This window comes from Lotus japonicus, chromosome 2 (genome assembly GCF_012489685.1).
Source record: "Lotus japonicus ecotype B-129 chromosome 2, LjGifu_v1.2".
In the NCBI taxonomy this organism is placed as follows: domain Eukaryota; kingdom Viridiplantae; phylum Streptophyta; class Magnoliopsida; order Fabales; family Fabaceae; genus Lotus; species Lotus japonicus.
The window spans coordinates 10,480,135-10,501,767 of NC_080042.1; the positions used below are offsets into that span (position 1 = coordinate 10,480,135).

General features: G+C 36.9%; 1 protein-coding gene across 1 annotated transcript; it reads left to right on the forward strand.

The window, feature by feature from the left end:
- The first annotated feature begins 201 nt into the window (after positions 1–201).
- On the forward strand, positions 202–12,625 carry LOC130737547 (cystathionine beta-lyase, chloroplastic). Its single transcript, XM_057589355.1, has 13 exons — positions 202–436; positions 516–699; positions 814–926; positions 1,094–1,164; positions 1,267–1,358; positions 3,923–4,010; positions 4,147–4,258; positions 6,731–6,827; positions 8,642–8,723; positions 9,552–9,669; positions 11,162–11,269; positions 11,354–11,456; positions 12,197–12,625. The coding sequence occupies exons 1-13, from the start codon at positions 371–373 to the stop codon at positions 12,373–12,375; spliced, it is 1,413 nt and encodes a 470-aa protein (XP_057445338.1). The 5' UTR covers positions 202–370; the 3' UTR covers positions 12,376–12,625.
- The last annotated feature ends 9,008 nt before the right edge of the window (positions 12,626–21,633 follow it).

The following is a 21,633-nucleotide window of genomic DNA, read 5'->3' on the forward strand; positions in this document are numbered from 1 at the left end:
ATTATGGTGACCCCCGAAAATCGGGGCGTTACATCGTGTGTTATTAATTTTCCGATGAAAAAAAAGAAACTTACTACAACTTTTTAAAATTAAAAACCACAAGAAAAAAAGTTCAATTTAGTTTTCCTCTTGTAAAAATAAATTTATTCAATTTATAAAAACTAAACTAACTAAATTTTAAATGTTTAGTTTTTAGCTTTCACAGTCACACACAACACCCTGCTGCCGTCAAGCACTATTTCTGAAAAGCCTGAAGAAGAGAGCTATCGCCGCCTGCCTGAAAAGAAGTATACACAGTTAACCAAAGATTATGTATTTTACTTTAGGCCTTCATATACACAGTTTCCTCTCTTCTCCTTGAACTTCAACAATGGTTCCTTCTTCGATCTCTCTCAGAACCTTCACAAATTCAGTTTCCATTGCTCCCCACACTCAGGTAAGAAAACCAATGATTCTCATTTTCCATTTTCTTACGCGAAACCGCAATGAAATTCTCGATTGTTTTGTACCTGCAGGTTGAGCTGCATAAAAAAGATGCATTCTTCGGTTTAGGGTTTAGCAATTCCGCGAATTTCAGAACAAGTGAACTGTTGTCTGCGAAAGGGTTCAAGTTGAACTGCTCAGTTGATAGAGAAATGGATGTCAGCACTTCGGCTGTGGTGGATGATGCTGCTGCTGCTGTTGCAGAATGCTTAAGTGGTTTGCTTTCTGCTTTTCTAATTTTGTGATGATGCCTGATGTAGTAGTAGTGTTTTGCTTTCGGCTGTGGTGGATGATGCTGATGCTGCTGCTGCTGATCCTTTCTGTTTGCAGAAGAGGGGCTAATAGAGCCTGATATCTCAACAATGGTGTTGAATTTTGAGAATAAGTTTGATCCTTATGGCGCTGTTAGTGCTCCGCTTTACCAAACCGCTACTTTTAAGCAGGTTGGCATTTTATTTGGTACATACATTATGTGAAAGAATTCCCTTTATTGGATTTGTGTGTCAGTCCATGCCCAACTTATGTTATTTGTGTATTAAGTATCTCTTTTGCAGATTTTCTTATATATTTTTTTTCTGTAATTTGATGTTTTCTATACTTCTTGGTGAAGCCTTCTGCAATAGAAAATGGTCCCTATGACTATACTAGAAGTGGAAATCCTACTCGAGATGCTTTAGAAAGGTTTGGTGAAACTTATCAGTTAATTTTTGTGTTGCAACTGCAGATGTTTCATATCTTTTTCTTTGACCCTCCTCTTTAACTTAGCATGTTTTATGTTCTCAGTTTACTGGCAAAACTTGATAAAGCAGATAGAGCCTTTTGCTTCACCAGTGGGATGGCTGCTTTGAGCGCTGTTACTCATCTTCTTAAAACTGGTGCTTTTTTCTTTCTTTTGAGTGATAAAATCTGATCTTAGCTTATTGTTAAGTTAAAATATATATTATAGTTTGTAGTACAGTGCAGTATAAACTTATATAGGTTAAATATTTATCTATATCTTCACTAAATGTTTGTGAAAAAATTGCTGTCTTAAGCTTGAGGGGTTAGAATGCCATTCTTCCGCACTTGAATTGGGGCTTTCGATGTTAATCTAGAAGGAATTCATAGACTGAGACCTCAATATTCGTAAAATTTTCTCTTACCAATTTTAGTCCAAATATTTATCATAATGGAAAACTAAAAATAATTTAATTTTGCGTGTTTTCGGCAAATATCTATACCATTTCATGTTGGTTAATATAATTCACATTTGTTAAATGAGATGACAAGAGGCATTGGACTAAATCCGCGGGTCTCAACTACACAATGGAGTGTATTATATATAATAGATGCAATAAACATACGACATAGATACTGCACATATTTACAAGATATCTAACACCACCCTCAAGCTAGAGAATATATGTCATATCATATGCACCAAGCTTGTTACAAATATAATAAACTCGAGGACCTCTTAAAGACTTAATAAAAACTTCAACCAACTGATCATTTGAACTGACCAATCTAGTGCTGATATCTCCATATAAAATTTTGTCTAATAAAATGACAATCAATCTCAAGTTCTCAATGTGTATGGTCCTCTCACAGAACATTGGATTTGAGGCAATGTGTAAGGCCACCTGGTCGTCACAAATAAGTGTCATTTGTGAATCATCCTCAAATCTATGATCTTGAAGCACCTGCTTGACCCATATAACTTCACAAGTAGCTGTAGCCATGTCTCGATATTCTGCTTCTGCCCTTGATCTTGCCTCTACACTTTGTTTCTTACTCTTCTAGGTGACTAAGTTATTACCAAGGGCAACACAATACCCAGAGGTAGATCTCCAATCAGATGGAGAACCTGCCCAATCGGCATCTGAGTATCCTACAACTCGTGTTTGGCCCTTGTCTTCATACAATAAACCTTACCTTTTCCGTGAGCTTTTTTAATATACTTTAGCATGCGAATCACAACATCTCAATGCCCTTCTCATGGAGAAATAAGAAATTGACTTACCACACTAACAAAAACTGAAATATCTGGATGGGTTGTGAGGTAATTCAATTTTCCAACTAATCTCCTACATTTTGCTGGATCTGAAAGTTGCTCCCCTTGAGTTGGCATAAGTTTGACATTGGGATCCATAGGAGTGTCAACTGGCTTGTCATTTAACAATCCAGTCTCCTCCAAAATGCCCATAGCTTACTTCCTCTAAGAAATCACAATCCCTTGTTTGGATTATGCAATCTCTATGCCCAAGAAATAATGAATTCTTCCAAGGACTTTTATCCGAAAGTGATGACAAAGGTGCTTTTTACTTCTAATGACAATGTTATTCATATACACAATTGAGATCATATAAAGACTTTCGAAGATGACAAACTAATCCATAAGATTCCCTTGAGCTATAAATCTAGGAGATTGCTCCAAATGAAATCTTCAGTGAGGTCATCATGGAGGAAAGAATTCTTGATGTCAAGCTGATAAAGAGCCCAATGACGTATAGCTGCGATAAACAGAAATAATCTGACCGAAGTCATTGTAGACTCAGGAGAAAAAGTGTCACCATTGTTAGAAATATAATATAAACCATTCATGTGTTCGTTACCCAACAACTGAATCTTTCGGGATAATTGGTTCATGCCAACGGTAATTCAAGCTGAACATCTGCTTATAACTGTTAGAAGTCCCACATTGGCTTTAGATGTGACCAAATTCTAATAATAACCTTTGGCTACCAAACAAGCCGTGAGGCGATCAACTTGACCACCGAGCCCATCGTTGACTGCGAAAATCCACCGGCAACCTACAAGGCTACAACAAACTTCCCAAGAGGAAAAAGAACAAAGTCCTATGTGCCACTATTCTGAAGAGCACACATCTTATCAAACATACCAAGGTCAGATAAAGTATCACCTACAGTCTTAGGAATAGACATAGAAGACAAAGAGGAAATACAAGCATAACGCAAATGAGACAAGCGATGATAACCCAAATTTACATAATGAGGTGATGGATTACAGGTTGAGCGTATACCTTTTCGTAGTGCAATTGGAAGAGCAATCTCAGGGGGCAAGGTCGGAGGAAATGGAGGAGTTGGATACGGAGGAGAGTTTGTAGCCTACTCCTCAAATAATTTACATAATTTTACGCGCATTGTTTTTTATTCCAAGCTTGCATGTTTTGTCTCTTGTTTGCTATTGTGGGGCTTGATCTGATTACTACGGCATCCTTATGGTTGCCCTGATTGTTCACATGTTGGATTTACTACAAGATACTATTTCAGTGAACACTTATCTTTTTGCATTGTATTAATAATAGATGAATCTCACTAATGCACTGTGGAAGCAGTGTATTCCAACATGATGTTTTTTTTTTCTTTCTTTTCTATATTGATAGAGACATGGTGTTATTTGTTGTTATTTATATTTACTCCTAGTAATGTGAATATAGGTGAGGAAATTCTTGCTGGAGATGATCTGTATGGTGGTGCTGATAGGTTGCTGTCCGTTGTTGTTCCCAAGAGTGGTGTTGTGGTGAAGTTAGTATGATCTGTATTCATGCATATTTATTTCCTCTAAGATGATTAATTAAGTACAGAGACAAACCGGCAAAGTTTGTTTATTCCTTGTACTGCCAGCCCATCGTTGATTAGATTGTAATTTTTGCATCTGCAGACGGGTAAATACATGTGATCTAAAGGAGGTTTCATCTGCTATTGGACCCCGGACTAGGCTCATATGGCTGGAGAGTCCAACCAATCCCCGACTACAAATTTCTGATATTCGAGTAAGGAGTCTCATTTTGTAATTCTTAAATGATAATTATGCTGACTACATTTTTCTGCTGCTTCTTTTTGTTCTTTGAGAGGGTGTTTTTATGAAATATCTCCTTAAGAAATATGAAGTGCAAGAGAATGTTTGTGTCTTTTCTTCTTCTGCAACTGAGAGCAGGATGTTATTCAGTATGTTGTAAATAGTTTTAGGTGCAAGGGAATGCTTTTGTCTTTAAAACTTATCTTACATTAAATGTGAACATTATGATAAGGGAAATTTTTGAACAAGAAAGTGATAAATATAAACTAGTTATTTGTTAAGGCTTCCTTGGTTCTATAATAGGACAGATGAATTTTGAAAATGCTGAAGCTCTACAAACAAACAGTTCAGAAAAAACTGTTTTAACTTTTATGTAAGATGACAAGGAGTGAAGGAGATTTTTCAACAACCAAGTGTAGGGTATCTACAACTTCAGGCTGCCAAAATTTCTAATGCATTTAGGCTATTCAAGTGTTTCGTGTTGCATGATCCACAATTTGCTTCTTGACTCAATGAGAATAAAGTTAGTGAATCTATGGGGTAAGGAGGTCAAGGTGGCTTTCTTGCTTTAAAAGATTAGGAACAACAGTAAGTTGTTTAAAGCAAATCAAACTCGTACTGGAATTGAATTCTCTTATTACAAATTTTCATTATAAGCTTCTTGTTCTTGTTCTTAGTATATATTTGCATTGGCCCTCCCTTCGGGAAACAATTTATTCCCTTGATTGGAACTTCTGATTTTTATACTTCATAAAGGAGCTTATTTAATTATATGACTGAACTTATTTTTAGTTTCTTGAAGTATTACTTAATGGACAAACAAGCATGGACTAAAAGTCTAAGTATTTCAGAACGTTGGTCCAAGGGATGTAATTTTTCTCCATACTTGAAAAACCACAAGTCTCTCTCCATGAACTCTTGATATGTTAAATGTCTCAGGCCTTTATTTTTTATATTTTTATGAAGTTTTTCAGTTCCCTCTCTGTTGTTCTACCTAAGGAAGTCACAAATGAGAGGCTCCTCTATTTTTTCCGGATTTTCTTATATTCTGCACAGTACTGAAACGATTTTGACCTACAGAAATTGATGCCACATCTCCACACTGTAGACCTGACAACCACTGCAGTGGCCTTGATACACTTCTAGAAGACATCATTTCCACATTGTGAATCTAAACTCCTTGTTCCAAAATCAAGGGCATTTGTTTCTGTCTCAATACTACGTGCAAACTTCATGACTTGGATAAATGTTAAATTTATGATGAGAGATTCTCTTCACCTCTTCACTAGTAATTTGATCTTCAAAATAAGGTTTTGCTCTTATGATCTACACCATAGAGTCATCACCATTGGTGGATGGCGGTTCCACTTTCTTAATCACCATACGGTACTATCCATGTCATAATTGCTGGAATCTGACTGTTTCTTTTCCTTTTCGATGTAGAGAACTCCCTTGCTCAGTTGCTCCTCTTTTTGCATTCTTGTCCATTAATTTTCTCATCTCGAACAGATATCTCCTCAGAATTTGCCTACAGCCGCCCTATACATTATCCATTTTTTCCAATTTCTCATCCATACTTATCCTTACCCGAGCCTCAATTCTGGTTTCTATCCTTTCTAATATCTCTTCCATATCATTCAGCCTCCTCTGTCACACGAGTCATGGTTGTACTCTTCTGGTCACAGGAACTTACTCCTTTCAATCCAGTAGGTCGGACAAAAAAGATAGAATACCAGTAAGAAAAATGATTAAATCACACCAGATTACTAAAATTACAACAACCTCTTTCTTTCCTCCAGTTCAAAAACTCCCACAGAGATTATCTATGTGCATAAAACTGTCAACACAATCACAACTGTCTCCTAAAACTACCACACAGAAAAAAAATACATAGCTTCCATTACCTGACATATGGCAGTTATTAAAACTAAACCCTAATGGCAAATACTACAACTAAGTCCTATGTTTCTTAGAATAGACTTTCTAGATAATGCGTCTTTGTTTTGGGCCTGAATCTAAACCCTTGTGATTAACTAACCACAAACGTCTATTGCCTAATAACCTCACTGAACACAGTTAGTCACACTAGCAGGGTACAACAGTTAGTATACTAACAGAATGCAGTACAAACTATTCTAGAGTACAGTAGCTTGATGTTCTCTATAATAGACAATAATGCTATTATCTTTACTGCATTATTTCATATATTTTCTTGCAATTTTTTTCCTTCAATTACTATGAGCTGTACTATTTTGTCATTGTATTGTCACTTGAGTATTTCTTGCCACAAGTCGAAGTCTGCAAATATATCATAGACATGAAATAAAATGCTATCAAGTCCTTTTCATCTTTATTGGTAATTATGGTATGAACTTGTAATGTAATTTTCTTAAATATTTTCATGAAATAATGGAAATTTTTTCTTCTTTTCTTAACTAATGTCCAGAAAATAGCAGAGATGGCTCATGCACATGGTGCTCTTGTGTTGGTCGACAATAGTATAATGTCACCTGTATTATCCCAGCCATTGGAACTTGGAGCAGGTATAAACATAGTATAGCAATGACGTAGAAATATATTTACACTTCACTTACTTTACTTGCACAGTAGGCAATATTTTCAAATTTAAATTGATAGTTTATAATAATAGCTTTATCAGTACAATATCTATATACTTTCTTATATTTGAGAAAGACTAAGTTTCCCACTGTTTGGAATTTCACAATGTTCACTTCATTTCTCAATGGACATGAAAATCTATTTGAAAAAAGGATATAATTCCTTTAAATTAAGGTGTGCACTTAGAGGGAAAAGTGCAGAGTTTACCATTGGTGGAAAAACTAGAAAGTGGTTATTTACAATTTATGTAATTTCTTATGTCCATGTGTTCTTATCACAATCTTTTTCATTGATTGTTTCAATCAATAGTTTTAATAAGTCTTTACTTTTTCCTCTAATATGCCTGCTTCACTAAAGGGGACTTAATTCTTACATATGACTATATTTAACAAGAATGGTGTCAAAGTCAAAGTGTTAGAAGGCGCTCCTCTTATTAATAAAGGCTATTATAATTTAGGTTACCTGTTAGGCAGATAGTGAGTTGGGCTAGGGAGATCACATCCACATTGGGCTAAGAGCACAAGGAATTTGAACATAGTCCACATACTATCATCCCAAAACCTTAAGGCAATGGGCAAGTGAGTCCTTTCACTTATATACTGCTCTTCCCTTGCTTTTCCGTCTAATCTGGGACTTCTTTATTCACTTATTCTCCAACACTCCCCCTTCAAGTGTGAATCCTTTTTTTTTCCGCCTGGGCTTACTCAAGTAGCAACTCAGGTTGTTGGACTTGTGCTCCTTCTGAGTCTCAAAGGCCTTATGGCTTGCTTTTGTCTGGGCTTGTACTCTAGCAGAACCTAAGAGGTTGTTGGAGTTGTGCTCCTTCATCTAAGTCTCAAAGGCCTTACAACTTGCTTTTGTCTGGGCTTGAACTCAATCAGAACCTCAATGGTCTTTGGACTTTTGCTCCTTCGTCTGAACTTGAGACTCAGGCCTATGACTTGCTCTATTTGTTATTGAGTCCTTTTTTTTTCTTCGATCATGAGCCATCAGGCTTGTTAGGCTCTGTATTATAATTTAGGTTAGCTGTTAGGCGGAAAGCGAGACAGGCTAGGTAGGGAGATCACATCCACATTGGGCTTAGAGCACAAGTGATTTGGACATCATATACATACTTTCACCACAAAACCTTAAGACAATGGGTGAGTGAGTCTTTTCACTTATATACTGTTCTTCCCTTGCTTTTTTTTCCTGGGACATCTTTATTCACACTTGTACTCCAACAAGGGCCTACGGCGTTTAATTGTGACTGTTTTGCGCAGTTTGAACACTGAGTCTGGTCAGTTCACTAGTTTTGAGTCCAGCTCATAACATGCCGAATTTGGCTGCTTGACTGGCTGGTGGACACTTTCACAGTTGAACTGGGCCTACTAGTTTTGTAGTTAAAAAATGACACAAGAAGACCTATCGTTAAAAAGTGTGGCAAAATAATTTGTTTGTATTGTTTTGACCCTTAATGCTATATTTTAAGTGCAATTTTGCTTCTATTCATTTGAGTAGAAATATTTGTTAATGTATGATTACAATCTCACATTTTCACTCTTATTATATGGATGTATAAAATATTTCTTATAAACTTCCTTAGGTGCCAAACCTGGACTCCTAGCACATTAAAGTAAACATTACCTTACCTATCCACCTTTAAGTCCCTGTGCCAATTTAGCATAAAGTAAATTTCTCTCCTTCCATTTTCTATGCCCAAACTTATACAATTGTGGCTGGTACATATTTCCTACAGATATTGTCATGCACTCGGCTACCAAATTTATTGCTGGACATAGTGATATCATGGCTGGTGTGCTTGCTGTAAAAGGTGAAAGGTTGTAGCTCTTAATTATATTTCTTACTTTCAAGTTATAAAGACAGTAATTTACATTTGTCATTGTTACTTGTCAGTCTGTATTTCATTCATAGATTGCAATAAGTTTAATTTTAATTGTAACATAATTTGTGTATTAGTTTATTGAATTGGTTGAAAATTTTCACAAGCTCTTATGCATAATGTAGACTAATTAAGTAATTATACATGTTTTAATTGCTTGTGTGTAAATTGTTTCATATGTTTTGTTATGGAATATTCCATGAGCTGACTTGAAATCATGTCTTTGATTTTGATATATATATTTTTCATTACACTGATAGGCTCTCTCTGTGATATCCGTGTTCTTGAACCTTCAAAATTATTAAGTGGTACTCTTGTTGCTCTTCCTTACTCTTATCTGTTTTTTGTACAACTCATTTAAGCTAGTTGGTAATTTTTCTCTTCCATAAACCACCCACCAGAGCACTTCTAATTGAATTTGTGTTCATATATACTCTATCGATTTGTTTTTCTACAAAGTTTGGAGTGTTCTGTTTGTAATTTTTCGTTGTTTTATATTTATAATTAATGATTACTAGAATATCACCTTGTTTTCATTATTTGGGGCTTTAGAGATATATATAAGAAATAATGAAAGTAATAAAATGTGGTTTTCACTATTTCTTGTCCACACTTTTGCGAACAGGAAACAGGGATAATAAGGTGGAGTTTTTGCAATTATTAGAAAAAACAGAAAATATCCTCACAAATGAAGCACATCTTTCATTTCCGCCGACTTTTTATAGCCTTTCCCGTATCACTTACCTCTTTTCTTCATTCTCTCAAGGTTGGCAAAAGAACTATATTTCTTGCAAAATGCGGAGGGCTCAGGCTTAGCTCCATTTGACTGTTGGCTTTGCTTGCGAGGAATCAAGACGATGGCCCTTCGAGTGGAGAAGCAACAGGTGCTATTTGGAACATGCTTTGAAGTGCTTGTATTTATCTAGTGGCACTTGAATCATGTTTTGTTTCTCTCAATATTATTTTTCCCAATATATAAAATTGTTAAAATCTTACTTAGTCTAACACAAATCAATATTATATCATATTAAAAATAAACGTGACTCTTACCCTTCTAACCTGAGTCCCTTAACATTTTTCAACATCTCTTTGTAACAAGTTGGATGCGTCTAATATAGGTGCTCCAGCTTGACAGGGAGTGTTGATTAGTGTTGATATATTATGTTTATCTTGACATGATTCTGTCATGGTTTAAGTTAAATTAGGATTGTTATCTCTTGAGATTATTAGATAATTCTGTTGTATAGTTTTCTTATCTACTCCCTAAGGTTTACGAATTCGATTTAGGATTAGTTAGGATTGACTTCTGGATGCTTGTATATAGATATTGTGCAGACTACTAGAGAATATATGAAAATCATAGTTCACATTTAATTATCATATACATTGGATGCGACAAGCTGCATCCCAATGTCCCTTATAGGTAGAGTTAATAATTTAGCATTCTAGCTTACGACACTAATGAGTAATGACAAAGGAAATATCTGGGCAAGTGACAGTGAGGTAATTCAAATTTTCAACCAGTCTTCTGGCTCGCGCTTTGGATCTGAAACTGGCCTTGCATTCATCAACCATGTTTCCACCAAAATATTCATTGCATATTCTCTATGAGAAATCACAATACCTTGCTTGAATTGTACCACCTCTATTCCTAAGAAAAACAAATGCTGTAAAGATCTTTAGTGTATTAATGATGACAAAGATGCTTTACATGTTTGACGCCATGATTATCGTCAACATTTTGATTAGGCTCTTTGTTGATTGTAATCAGGCTATCAATAAGAGGAGTGTACATCGTCACAGTCACACACACAGGTCTTAATTTTAACATGAAGCACTAAAGATATTTCTCGGATGTTTGTTCTTCCTGGTTAAATGGGTTCTGCATCAACTTTTAAAGATAAAGAAACTTAAAAGAGACACATGAATATCTTACATAGTTTCCTGAATCTCTTCTTTGATTTGGCATTGTAACTGTTATTTGGTTGATGAACTCATCCTTTAAAATCAGTCCTATGAAAAGTCTTGCACTGTTTATCTTTGCAGGATAATCATGTGCTTGAGTGGTGCAGTCATGGAACATGCATGAACTTAATAAACTTTGTAATCATAAATGTTGATCTTATTTCTCAAGTCATCTTACCCTGCTCTTAGGTCTGTCAAAATATTAGTTTATGCTGTCAGAATTTAAAATTAGATATTTATTATGCATTTTCATTTAACATGTGCGCACATTATAGATTTGATGCAGCATATTATTCATCAATATAGGTGGTCTTTCAACAACTGATTTTGATGCTAAAATTCCTGTGCACTTGCAATTATCATTGATTCATATGCTTTTATTTTTAACTTGGGAGTTAAAATCTATTGCAGGAAAATGCGCAGAAGATTGCTGAGTTCCTCGCCTCCCATCCACGAGTCAAGAAAGTAAACTATGCCGGTTTGCGTGGTCATCCTGGACGTGATTTACACTATTCTCAGGCACTGTTTATAATATGAAATTTTAGATAAATTTTGCTTTGCCCTGTATTGATTTTCTCATCAATTCATACTTTCCCTTTCCAGGCAAAAGGTGCAGGATCTGTGCTTAGTTTTTTGACAGGTTCACTGGCTCTCTCGAAGCATATTGTAGAAACTACCAAGTACTATAGCATTACTGTTAGTTTTGGTAATAACTCCTCCATCCCGTGCCTTAGTTTTAAACGTTTTATACTGTCGTCCTTGCAACTACTGAAAAACAGGGTGGGGGGGGGGGGGCATAGTAGTAAAAGTTAAACAGTTCTAAAATTAAGACTTCTTCTCTTTTTTCTTATATCAACAACCATGTCCTATGCATTTGTTGATAAGCCATTTGGCTTGTACATTATAGCCGTCCCTGCTCCCTAGATGTTGGAGTTGGACCTCTATAGTAATTGAGCATGGCTTGAATATTTTCTTCATCATTGTTGGTCCTAGTTTCTTTCACCAAATGGAAGGGGTTTGAAGTGCTCATTTGACAGTTGAGATTTCAGATTGAGTTCTGTATGATTCGTTGCCAACCTTGTAATTTATTTTCTGGCATCCCTGTCAACATTCGTTACCAAAAGATGTCTGTTTGAACTTAGTAGACTCAACAAAACAGAAAACACGACTTTTTTCTGTTTGAAGAAGTAGCTTAGTTGCTAATTTTCTGTTAACAGAAGTGAAAACGAGGTGAAAGTGTCCTGACTGGAAAACAAACAGGTTCTTGTTTGTTTTCCAATCAACTTCGGTATCTCTCTCCTCGTTTTCCAAAAAGTAAGTTATTTCTCCTTCTAAACAAAAAAAAAGTTCTGTTTTCTGTTATCATGATTGGAAAATAAACAAGCTTTAGTGGTTAACATGCTGAAGTTCTATACACTACATTTCTGCTGACGTTTTTATTGGCAGGGAGCGTGAAATCCCTCATCAGCCTCCCCTGCTTCATGTCCCATGCTAGCATACCTGCTGCAGTCCGTGAGGTGAGAGGTTTGACGGAAGATCTTGTACGTATATCTGTTGGTATTGAGGATGCAAATGATCTCATTGCTGATCTAAACAATGCATTTAGAACGGGGCCTCTGGAGTAGATGGATTAGATTAATTATTTGCTTGTTTTAAATAAGGAAACATTTATGTAGATCAAACATGTTGAAGATTTGGAACATGGTTATCATCCTTTTTTAGCCTCTCGAGACTGAACGCATCACTGTATTTATCTTTATGTGTAAGTCACATTATCCCAAGTGTATAAATTAAAACAAATAGTGAGTGGTGGGATTGTTCACACTTAATTGCACATCTAATTGATATTTAAGTTCGAATTCCATGTTTTACAAATTTGATTATCTTGTTCACACTTAATTGCACACCTATTTGATATTTAAGTTTGAATTTCATGTTGTACAATTTGGATTATCTTGTTGATATCATATTTGAAAATAATCAATGGCTCAATGGTTTCGATTTAGATCAGGTGTTGACATTTTGTTGTGCACATATTAATGAGAGTTGGCGTGGTGGTTCGAGACACATGATTACTTAGAAACTCAAATAGTGCAAACACCCTTGATAGACACTATATTTCCTATATCTCCCTTACCACATTCATTATATATCACACCAATTACTTTTTCACATTCTCTTCATTTCTCACTATTGTTTACTGTCTAACAATATAACTGACTACAGCTAGTCACAATAGCAGAAGCCAGCACTTAACAGAATGCAGTACAGACTATTCTAGAGTATTGTAGTTTGATATACTGTATCAGACTACGGCTATTATCTTTCACTGCATTATTTTCATATATTTTTTGGATTTTTCTTTCTTGAATTGCGTTGAGCTGCACTATTTTGTCATTGTATGGTCACTTAAGTAATTCTAACTATACAAAGGTCGGCAAATATCGTTATCGTAGACATGAAATAAAATTCTCTCAAGTCCTTTTCATTCTAAAGTAATGATAGTGTTGTAATACTAGAATACTATTTGCTTTGATATTATTTACTTTCAGGAGATTTACTTTTATTTAGGAGATTAGGAGAGATATTGCACTCGAAATTACTTATTTTCTTGATTAGGTAGTCTAGCCTCTATAAATTGCACGTACCTGGTGTATTTGTATTCAAGTAATAAAAGTATATTTTCTTCATATTTCAATGTGGTAAAAGAACTCCGATTCTGGGAGTTTTGCTTTCGCGCTCAAAAACCTTAGTTGTTCTTATCCTTTGTTTTGGTCAAGGTTCCCCTCACTTGGAACCCTAGTGACCCTTATTACATTCAGTTACCGTCAACCTCCTTCCACTGCCGTTTTTCAAAGTTGCTAAGAACGGATCGGAAACACCTCCATTGGAAACGCAACACCATGATCTACATTTTCCCCTACTGCGGCGCCACCAGATTCTCTCTCACGCGCCATCATCCCAGCTTCCTCTCGCCACCGAGCTTGCCCCGAACAATTCGCCGACCTCTCCTTGGTATGTTCCAAGGGTCATTTTTCCTAGATTTGAAGTCTTGTTGGGTGTTCTTAAAGCACCTTGCTCTTGAAAATTGATTATTCCTCTTATTGCTACCGTCCTCGTTGGCCGCCCTTGGATCCTTTGTTACTTGCTAGTGCGACGTTGTTGAGAAGGGTTGCTTCTCTTCATGGACTCTTTGAGAAGTCCTTTGACACTCATTCTCTAGCCATGATTGGTAAGAACTCTAGCTTCTTAACTTTTAATGCCTCATGTACTGAAGATTTCTTGATTATTGACTCTGGTGCAATTGATCACATGACGACACCACATATGTCATATCTTTCTTATTATTCATGTTCATCTGATAAACATTGTATTACCATTGCAAATGGATCTCAACCCCTAGCTACTGGTTGTGGTAATATCCATCTTAGACCATCTCTTCACCTAAATCGTGTGCTTCATGTTCCAAATATTTCTCACAATCTTTTGAACTTTGAAGTTATCTTTTTTTATTCTTACAGTGTTTTTCAGGATCTTGCCACGTAAAAGACGACTGGAATTGCTAAGGAACACGACGAGTCATATTGTTTGCCGCACAAGTTAAGCAAGTGTCATCATGCGAGTTCAGAATCTTGGAATTCTTCCCAAATATGGCTTCAACACAAACGTCTTATGCATCCTACTTTCTGTATGCTTAGGTCTTTATTCCATCACTTATTTAACAAAGTAATCGTTGAGTCGTTTCATTATGATGTCTCAAGTTTGCCAAATCTAATCGAACAGCCTATTCCCCTAGTGATACTAGAAGTGTCTAACCTTTTGATCTAGTTCACTCTAATGTGTGGGGACCTTCCTCAGTTTCTAATATTTCTGGAGCCAAATGGTTTGTTACTTTTATTGATTGTTGTACTCAGGTTACATGGTTTTTCTTATGAAAGATAAGTCTGTGAGTGTTTCAATTGTTTGTTAACTTTTTCCATATGATTAGAACACAGTTTGGTAAAACTATTAAAAGGTTACACTCAGACAATGGGAAATAATATGTAAATCTAAATTTTTACAAGTTTCTCAAGGATAATGGTGTTGTTCATGAGTTGACTTGTGTTGACAACCCACAACAAAATGGGGTTGGTGAAAGAAAAAATCGTCATCTTCTTGAAGTAACCCGAGCATTACGTTTCAAATAAACGTTCCTAAGTTTTATTGGGGGGAATTGTATGCTTCTACTTGTTTAATCAATAGATTTTACCTTCAGGGTTTTATCTGGTGTTAGTCTTGTGCAGCTTATGACTAGTTTCTTTCAGTCTGTGTCCATTTTGTCAAGTCAGAGTCGTGTGTTTGGTTGTTCTGCCTTTGTCCATGTTCATGGTCCTCATCGGGGTAAGTTAGATCCTCAGGCTATTAAATGTATCTTCATAAGATATGCTTCAGATAAAAAGGAGTACATGTGTTGTCATCCTCCTAGTCGTCGTGTCTATATATCCATGGATGTTACTTTTCAAGAAATAGAGTCGTTTTATCCCAGTCCTTGGGGGAGAGTAGTCAAAAAGTTGAGGCTCTAGTGTTGGTTGTTATTCCACTAGAGCCTTTGATGCCTTCCTCCATGCCTATCACTGATGACAATGGTGACAATGCTGGTGATAAAAATGATGGTAATGATGATGATGGTGCTGAAATGGCCCTGAAGATGCAAAACAATGTTGACAAATACAGGATAAAGTTCCAGCGAAAAGTGCGGAAAGTGAAACCCGTCCTGGTCCAACAACATGTCTAGTCGTATGAACATGAGGTAAGGGCTCCTAACTTTGAGCCTAATAATTCTTGTGAGCCTAAGAACCTTTAAAAAATAATACTAGTGGGTAAAGTTATAGTAATATGATTTACTAGAGAACTTTTAGTAACCCATACTTTTCAGGTTAGGACTTAGGAGTATTAAAGTTGTTCGATAAAGATACATTTTTAGTTTATTCCATTTTGGACACAATTTTTTTTTTAATTTCTCTCGACATTCCGACCTAGGTGTGATGAAGGTTAAAGATCTCCCCAAAAGTACGGCTCTTAGAATTTGAACTCTCGACCTTGGCGTTCAAACAACTACTTTTTACTATTACTGTGACCAACACACGTTGGATATTTTGGACACAATTTAAAAAGGAGAGAAAATATTATTTTTCTTTATTCTCTTCAAATAAACAATTTTAAAAAAAATCATCCAACTTTTCTTCTATTTATTTTATCCCACTTTTATCTCGTCACACTTTCTTCAACTTTTGGTAAGCATGTGTATTACAACAAGAGTTACAATTTTTGTGTATTTAGTAAAACTCAACCACTAAATACCACTTTTTTTCTCTTGTGGCACATCTCGTTTGGGAATCGCTCCCTCTATTAGCTTTATGGGTTGTGGACAGGACTCGTCAAAGAAGTATCGGGCGAGTCCCTTAGTCAAAGGGTCACGGGAGGGCGAGTGTACCTTTACGTGCGCGGTTGTAGGAATTGGACCCAGTTAGGTATTAGGCTAGTAGCCAGGCCCATAAAAGCATAATTGAGGCCCATATGTAATAGACTAGGGTTAATGTAACAGCCCCACTATAAAAGGCAAAAGACTTCATTGAATATACAGGTCCTCATTTCTACCATTATTTATTGTGTTTACGGCTCGGAACCCTAAACCATAAACCCTCCGATTCGGGGGCTTACGGCCGTGTAAGAACAGGTTGTAATGGTGTTGTTAGCTCTGTATTTATTGTGCGTGATACAAGTACGTCCGAATAATATTGGTATTGTCAAACCTGAAGTTAATGGGTTTAGTTGAGGTTTCGTTGATAGCGTGTTGTATCTTATGACGTGTCATTAGATGTTATATGCAAATTTGCGGCTTTTATTTTCGTTGTTTTCTTTGGGGCCGTTTACTATGGACCACTTTTTTGTGGTCTATAGTTGCACCACCTGCTTTTGACCTGCTGCTGCAGGTTTTGCAGGTAATTTGTAATTTTTCAAAAATAAAATAATTAATATATTATAGTATAATTAGTTATATAATTAGTGAATGTTAATGTATGATTTAAGCTAATTAGATCAGTTCATCTTCTTCTTTACTTCCTCCCACCCAACAACCACTACCACCCACAACCTTCCTGAATCTCAATTACAGTAACCATCTATTGCATCAAACTTATGATTTCAACCCAGATCATCAAAAAATCTTCTTCACCCAAAAACCCACCACCATCAAACCCCCCCCGCCCCTCTCAGAACTGCTTCGATTTGAAACCCATGTCAAAGCAGACCAAAAAATCCCTAAACTATAAATACCCATAACCTAGAAGAAACCAGATCTTGCATAAACAAAGATCTTTTGCAAAAATAGCAAAAGATCTATTCAGAAACAGGTGGACTTCACCGTCATCAACGCGCGTTGGACTGGTAGAAGAGCTCTGCACTGCCGTTGTCGAAGGAGGAGACAACGTTTCAATCGATCCATAAATCAACCAAACCCAAAACCCTATCGCACGATGCTTGCTAACCTGGGTGGTGTTCAAGTTTCGACCTTGCTCCAGCTTCGAAACCCAAAAGCAATGAAAACCCAAGTTGAAGAAGGAGAAGGAGCATGGTGGGACTGTGGGAGATCGGGTTCGCAGTGGGGGTGGGGAATTGAAGTTGCCACGCGGGAGGTTGAGCGTTGTTGATATGGGTCTGTTGGGGATGGAGATTGAGCTTAGAACTATTATGGAGAAGCATCGGCGGCGGGGTAGGGGGTGGTTGCCGCGGAGGATGAGGGATTCAGCGAGGTCGGTCGGAGGGGCAGATCTGGTGGGATGGTGGATTTCTTAGCATTTGGGTGGAGGCGCGTGAGGTGTGGAGGATGAGTCTGGGTTCTTATGTTGTTTCTTGGAAATCAATTTTGTTTTGTTAAAAAGTTGATGAGTAAAATCAATTTTTGATTTTGTAGCTGTCTCTATGTGTGTTACTTGGTTTTTGTTGTTGATATTTTCATGGATCCATTATAATGGTGATGAAAAAGAAGAAGATGAAGTGATGAATATCATGGATTTCTAGTGAGGGAGATGAACTATATTAGCTTAAATCATACAAACATTCACTAATCATTCTATTATATATTAATTATTTGTTTTTTCAAAATTTCAAAAAATACGAAATTACCTCCAGTACCAGGTCAACAGGTAGTGGTGTAAGTTTAGACCATCAAAAACTGGTCCATAATAAATTTTCCCCTCCCGTTTTCTTTGATAGGATTGTTGTGATCCTGGCGTAGTTTGCTTTTCGTTGTTGGCGTTGTACTTTGCCCATTTATGAGAGTAAGATTAGTTTGCCAACACATGTTTCATTCAATAAAACTTTTACATCTTTTTTATCTATAAATATAAGGTACTTTAATATATATTAAGTATTTAAATTATTTTTCTAAATTTACCCACACTTTTAAAGAAATCCACATATTTAATATAAAAGAGACGCGCAGTAAAATATTAAAAATTTATTAACTTATACAGAAAAATTAGAAATTAAATAAGGTTGTATAAATCACTCATAAGGGTGCAACTAAACCCCTTGAACATCATAAGATCATTTTAAAAAATAAAGAAAAAAGTTATGGAATTTCTTATCCACTAATCTTAAATTTTATTGGTCTACTTGTGCATGAACAACGGAAAATTATACATATAATTAAATTGAAAAGAGGAATTAATTTAATTTGTTAATTAATTTCTTATTTAACATACGTATTAAACCAATAATTTTTTTTTAAACTATTAAACCAATAATATCATTTATAAGAAATACAAAAAAAAATGATCAAAATTTATTTCCATGTATCTAAATTAATGCTTTTGCCCACTATCTAATACACTAGTTGAGGGTAAATATGGGAGATATATCAACATTTTTAAATCTAATGCATTAATTAACCACATTACATACTTTTTTCATAAGTATAATTGTTCTAACAAGAATTTTTAATTAGGGACGGAGGGAGTAATTAATTAGTGCTTATAAGTCTTAGAGAATCCACAAAATGAGAGTTGTTTATGTGGGTTTCTTAGAAATGTTTTTCTGAACCTTAAATGTCACTTGAAATGTAAGTTGTAGGATCCCATAATTGACTCCACATATTTATGATTTTTATTTTCAATTCAATTTCAGATGCTCATGCTCATTGAAGGTTAAGAGAGAAATAATTTTATCTTAATTATAAGGTCGGGTTTCTTGTAGAAACTCTAAACCTTATTTTTAACCTCTTTGAAGTGCCACCTGCACGTTATGACTAAATGGGTAGTAAAAGGTCTAATTGCTTAATTAGTGATAAAAAAACTCCTAATACCACTACAAATAACATAAGTTCTTGGTTATGACTATGAAAAGACCTATGATTCGGTGGAGTGGGACTTCCTTGAGTATATGATGTGGCGGATGCAGTTTAGTGGAAAGTGGATTAATTGGATTATGAGTGGTCTCAAATCTGCCTCTGTTTCAATTCTGGTGAATGGTAGCCCATGCGCGGAATTTCGCATGGAGAAAGGCCTTAGACAAGGCGATCCTCTTGCTCCGTTTCTTTACCTTATTGTTGCTGAGGGATTAAATTGGCTCTTTCTTAATGCCCTGAAATTAGAGAAGTTCAGGGGGTTCATTTGGGGATGAAAGATGGGTTGAGATTTCTTTGTTGCAGTTTACTGATGATACTTTATTTATTGGGGAGGCCTCTGTCCAGAATTTGGTGGTGCTGAAATGTATTTTACGCTGTTTTGAGCTTTGCTCGGGGTTGAAGGTTAATTTCCAAAAAAGCAAACTTGTCGTGGTTGCTGTGGAACCTGGTGTCTCACAACAGTTTGCTTCGTTTCTTAACTGCAAGGTAATGGGTATTCCATTTATGTATTTGGGTACCCCGGTGGGTGGGCGGCCGAAATGTAGAAGTATGTGTGATCCAGTGGTTAGTAAGATGAGGTCAAGATTGGCTCCGTGGAAGCAGAAGATGATTTATTTTGGTGGGCGGTTGTGCCTCCTTAAAAGTGTCTTGTCCTCGCTACCCTTGTTCTTTTTATCATTTTTTAAAATGCCTACGTGTGTGGTGAAAATTTGTACAGGTTTCATGAGGAGCTTTTTATGGGGTGGAGGTGAATCAGTGAGGAAAATAGCGTGGGTCAAGTGGTCGGAGGTTTGTAAGTCAAAGGAGGAGGGCGGGTTGGGGGTCAAAGATTTGGCACTCTTTAATAAGGCACTGCTGGGTAAATGGTTGTGGCGACTGAGAAATGAGCCCAAATCTCTTTGGTGTCGTGTAATTTTGGCTAAATATGGTGACGGGGGGGGGCAGTGTGAATGTTTCTGCGTGGTGGAGGGGAGTGCAGGAGGCAGGTGGAAGCGAGAATGGCTGGGTTGAGGAGGGTCGGAAAGATTTGCGTTCTGGAAACCACACCAAGTTTTGGTTGGACAACTGGTGTGGTGCAGGTGTTTTGAGGGAGAAATTTTATCGGTTATACAACTTATCAAAGTTGAAATGGGCTAGTGTTAGTGAGTGTGGGGTTTGGAGCCAATGTGTTTGGAGTTGGGCCTTTCAATGGCGTAGACCACTGTAACACCCCGATTTCGGTGGCGTCACTTTAGTAACCAAAAATAAACTTAATGCGGAAAAACGTGAATATATTTTTTTTTGTCGATAATATAGACAAGACTGAAATAAATAAAACCCGAATGTGAAAGACAACAGAACTAATATACAATATATATTACAGCCCCCGCTGTAAGTAGCAACCTCGTCACGAGTAACCTCCAGTGACGGAAAGAAGAAAAGTGTAACGCCCGTAGGCAAAATGTACAGACCAAAAGTAAAGGTTAAGTGTCCGCAACACAAACCTAAAAAATGAGAATGAGTCAGCCCAGATGGCCTAAAACAAGACCTCCTAGCCCAACCAACTCTCTGTGATTCCCGTAGAGAAACCACACAAAAAGCTATCGGCGGGAAACTACCCTGTTCCCAAAAGAAAACATAACTGTCAGAGCTAAGACTCTACTCCTACACTAATCCCATCTCGAGGAGCTCACACCAGCACTAAAACCTACATGCTAGCATGATCGTCGTCCGAATTCGAAATCCAGAACGACCTAGTCTATGTACACCATCCGTCCTCCTCTCGCGACCGCGATGCGCTCTTGTTCCAGCATCTCAACCCTAGTTCCCCCCGAAGGGTGAACCGTCGTGAACCAGCCCGCCAAAGACATCTGACAAAGGGCGTAGTCCGCCAAAGCACACACAGAAGACGCGAGGGTCAACTCCAAAGAATTATGTAAATAATAGCACCGATAGATACAGATAATAGAATAGCCACTTAGGCTTATAGCTAGGGATAACATCCTAGGGTTGCATATTCCACAATGAATGTAACGATAGTAATAACAAATAGCATGCATCAAATAGAATTAGCAATTATCAATCACACTCAGCAACTAAGTCAGTATGCATGTTGCATGAAATGCAGATAGCGGTTAACCCAGTTAACCAAATGCATTCCGGAAACGGATGGACATCAACGGATCAATCCTAGCACCAGCAACGGTGAGACCATTTCTGCCCGCGTGCCTCTTACACCACACAAAGGTAGCCAGATCAGCAGTAAACCCGAAGGTCTGCCATTTCGGTCTGCTACTAAGAGTCGCCTAATAGCGCTCTTACGCGGAAATCCGGGTCTTATGACCATTTTGGAATCCACCGAGGTCCGGTATCACGCCGTGTATTAACCTCCTATGTGTGCATGAATGCAATGTGATTAGCCAAACAACGTCTCCGACCTCACTCGACACGTCGCCACGTGTTCTAGCTAACTTATTGTCTCAAAAAAGAATACCCTAAGGTAAAAGTCGATTCTGCG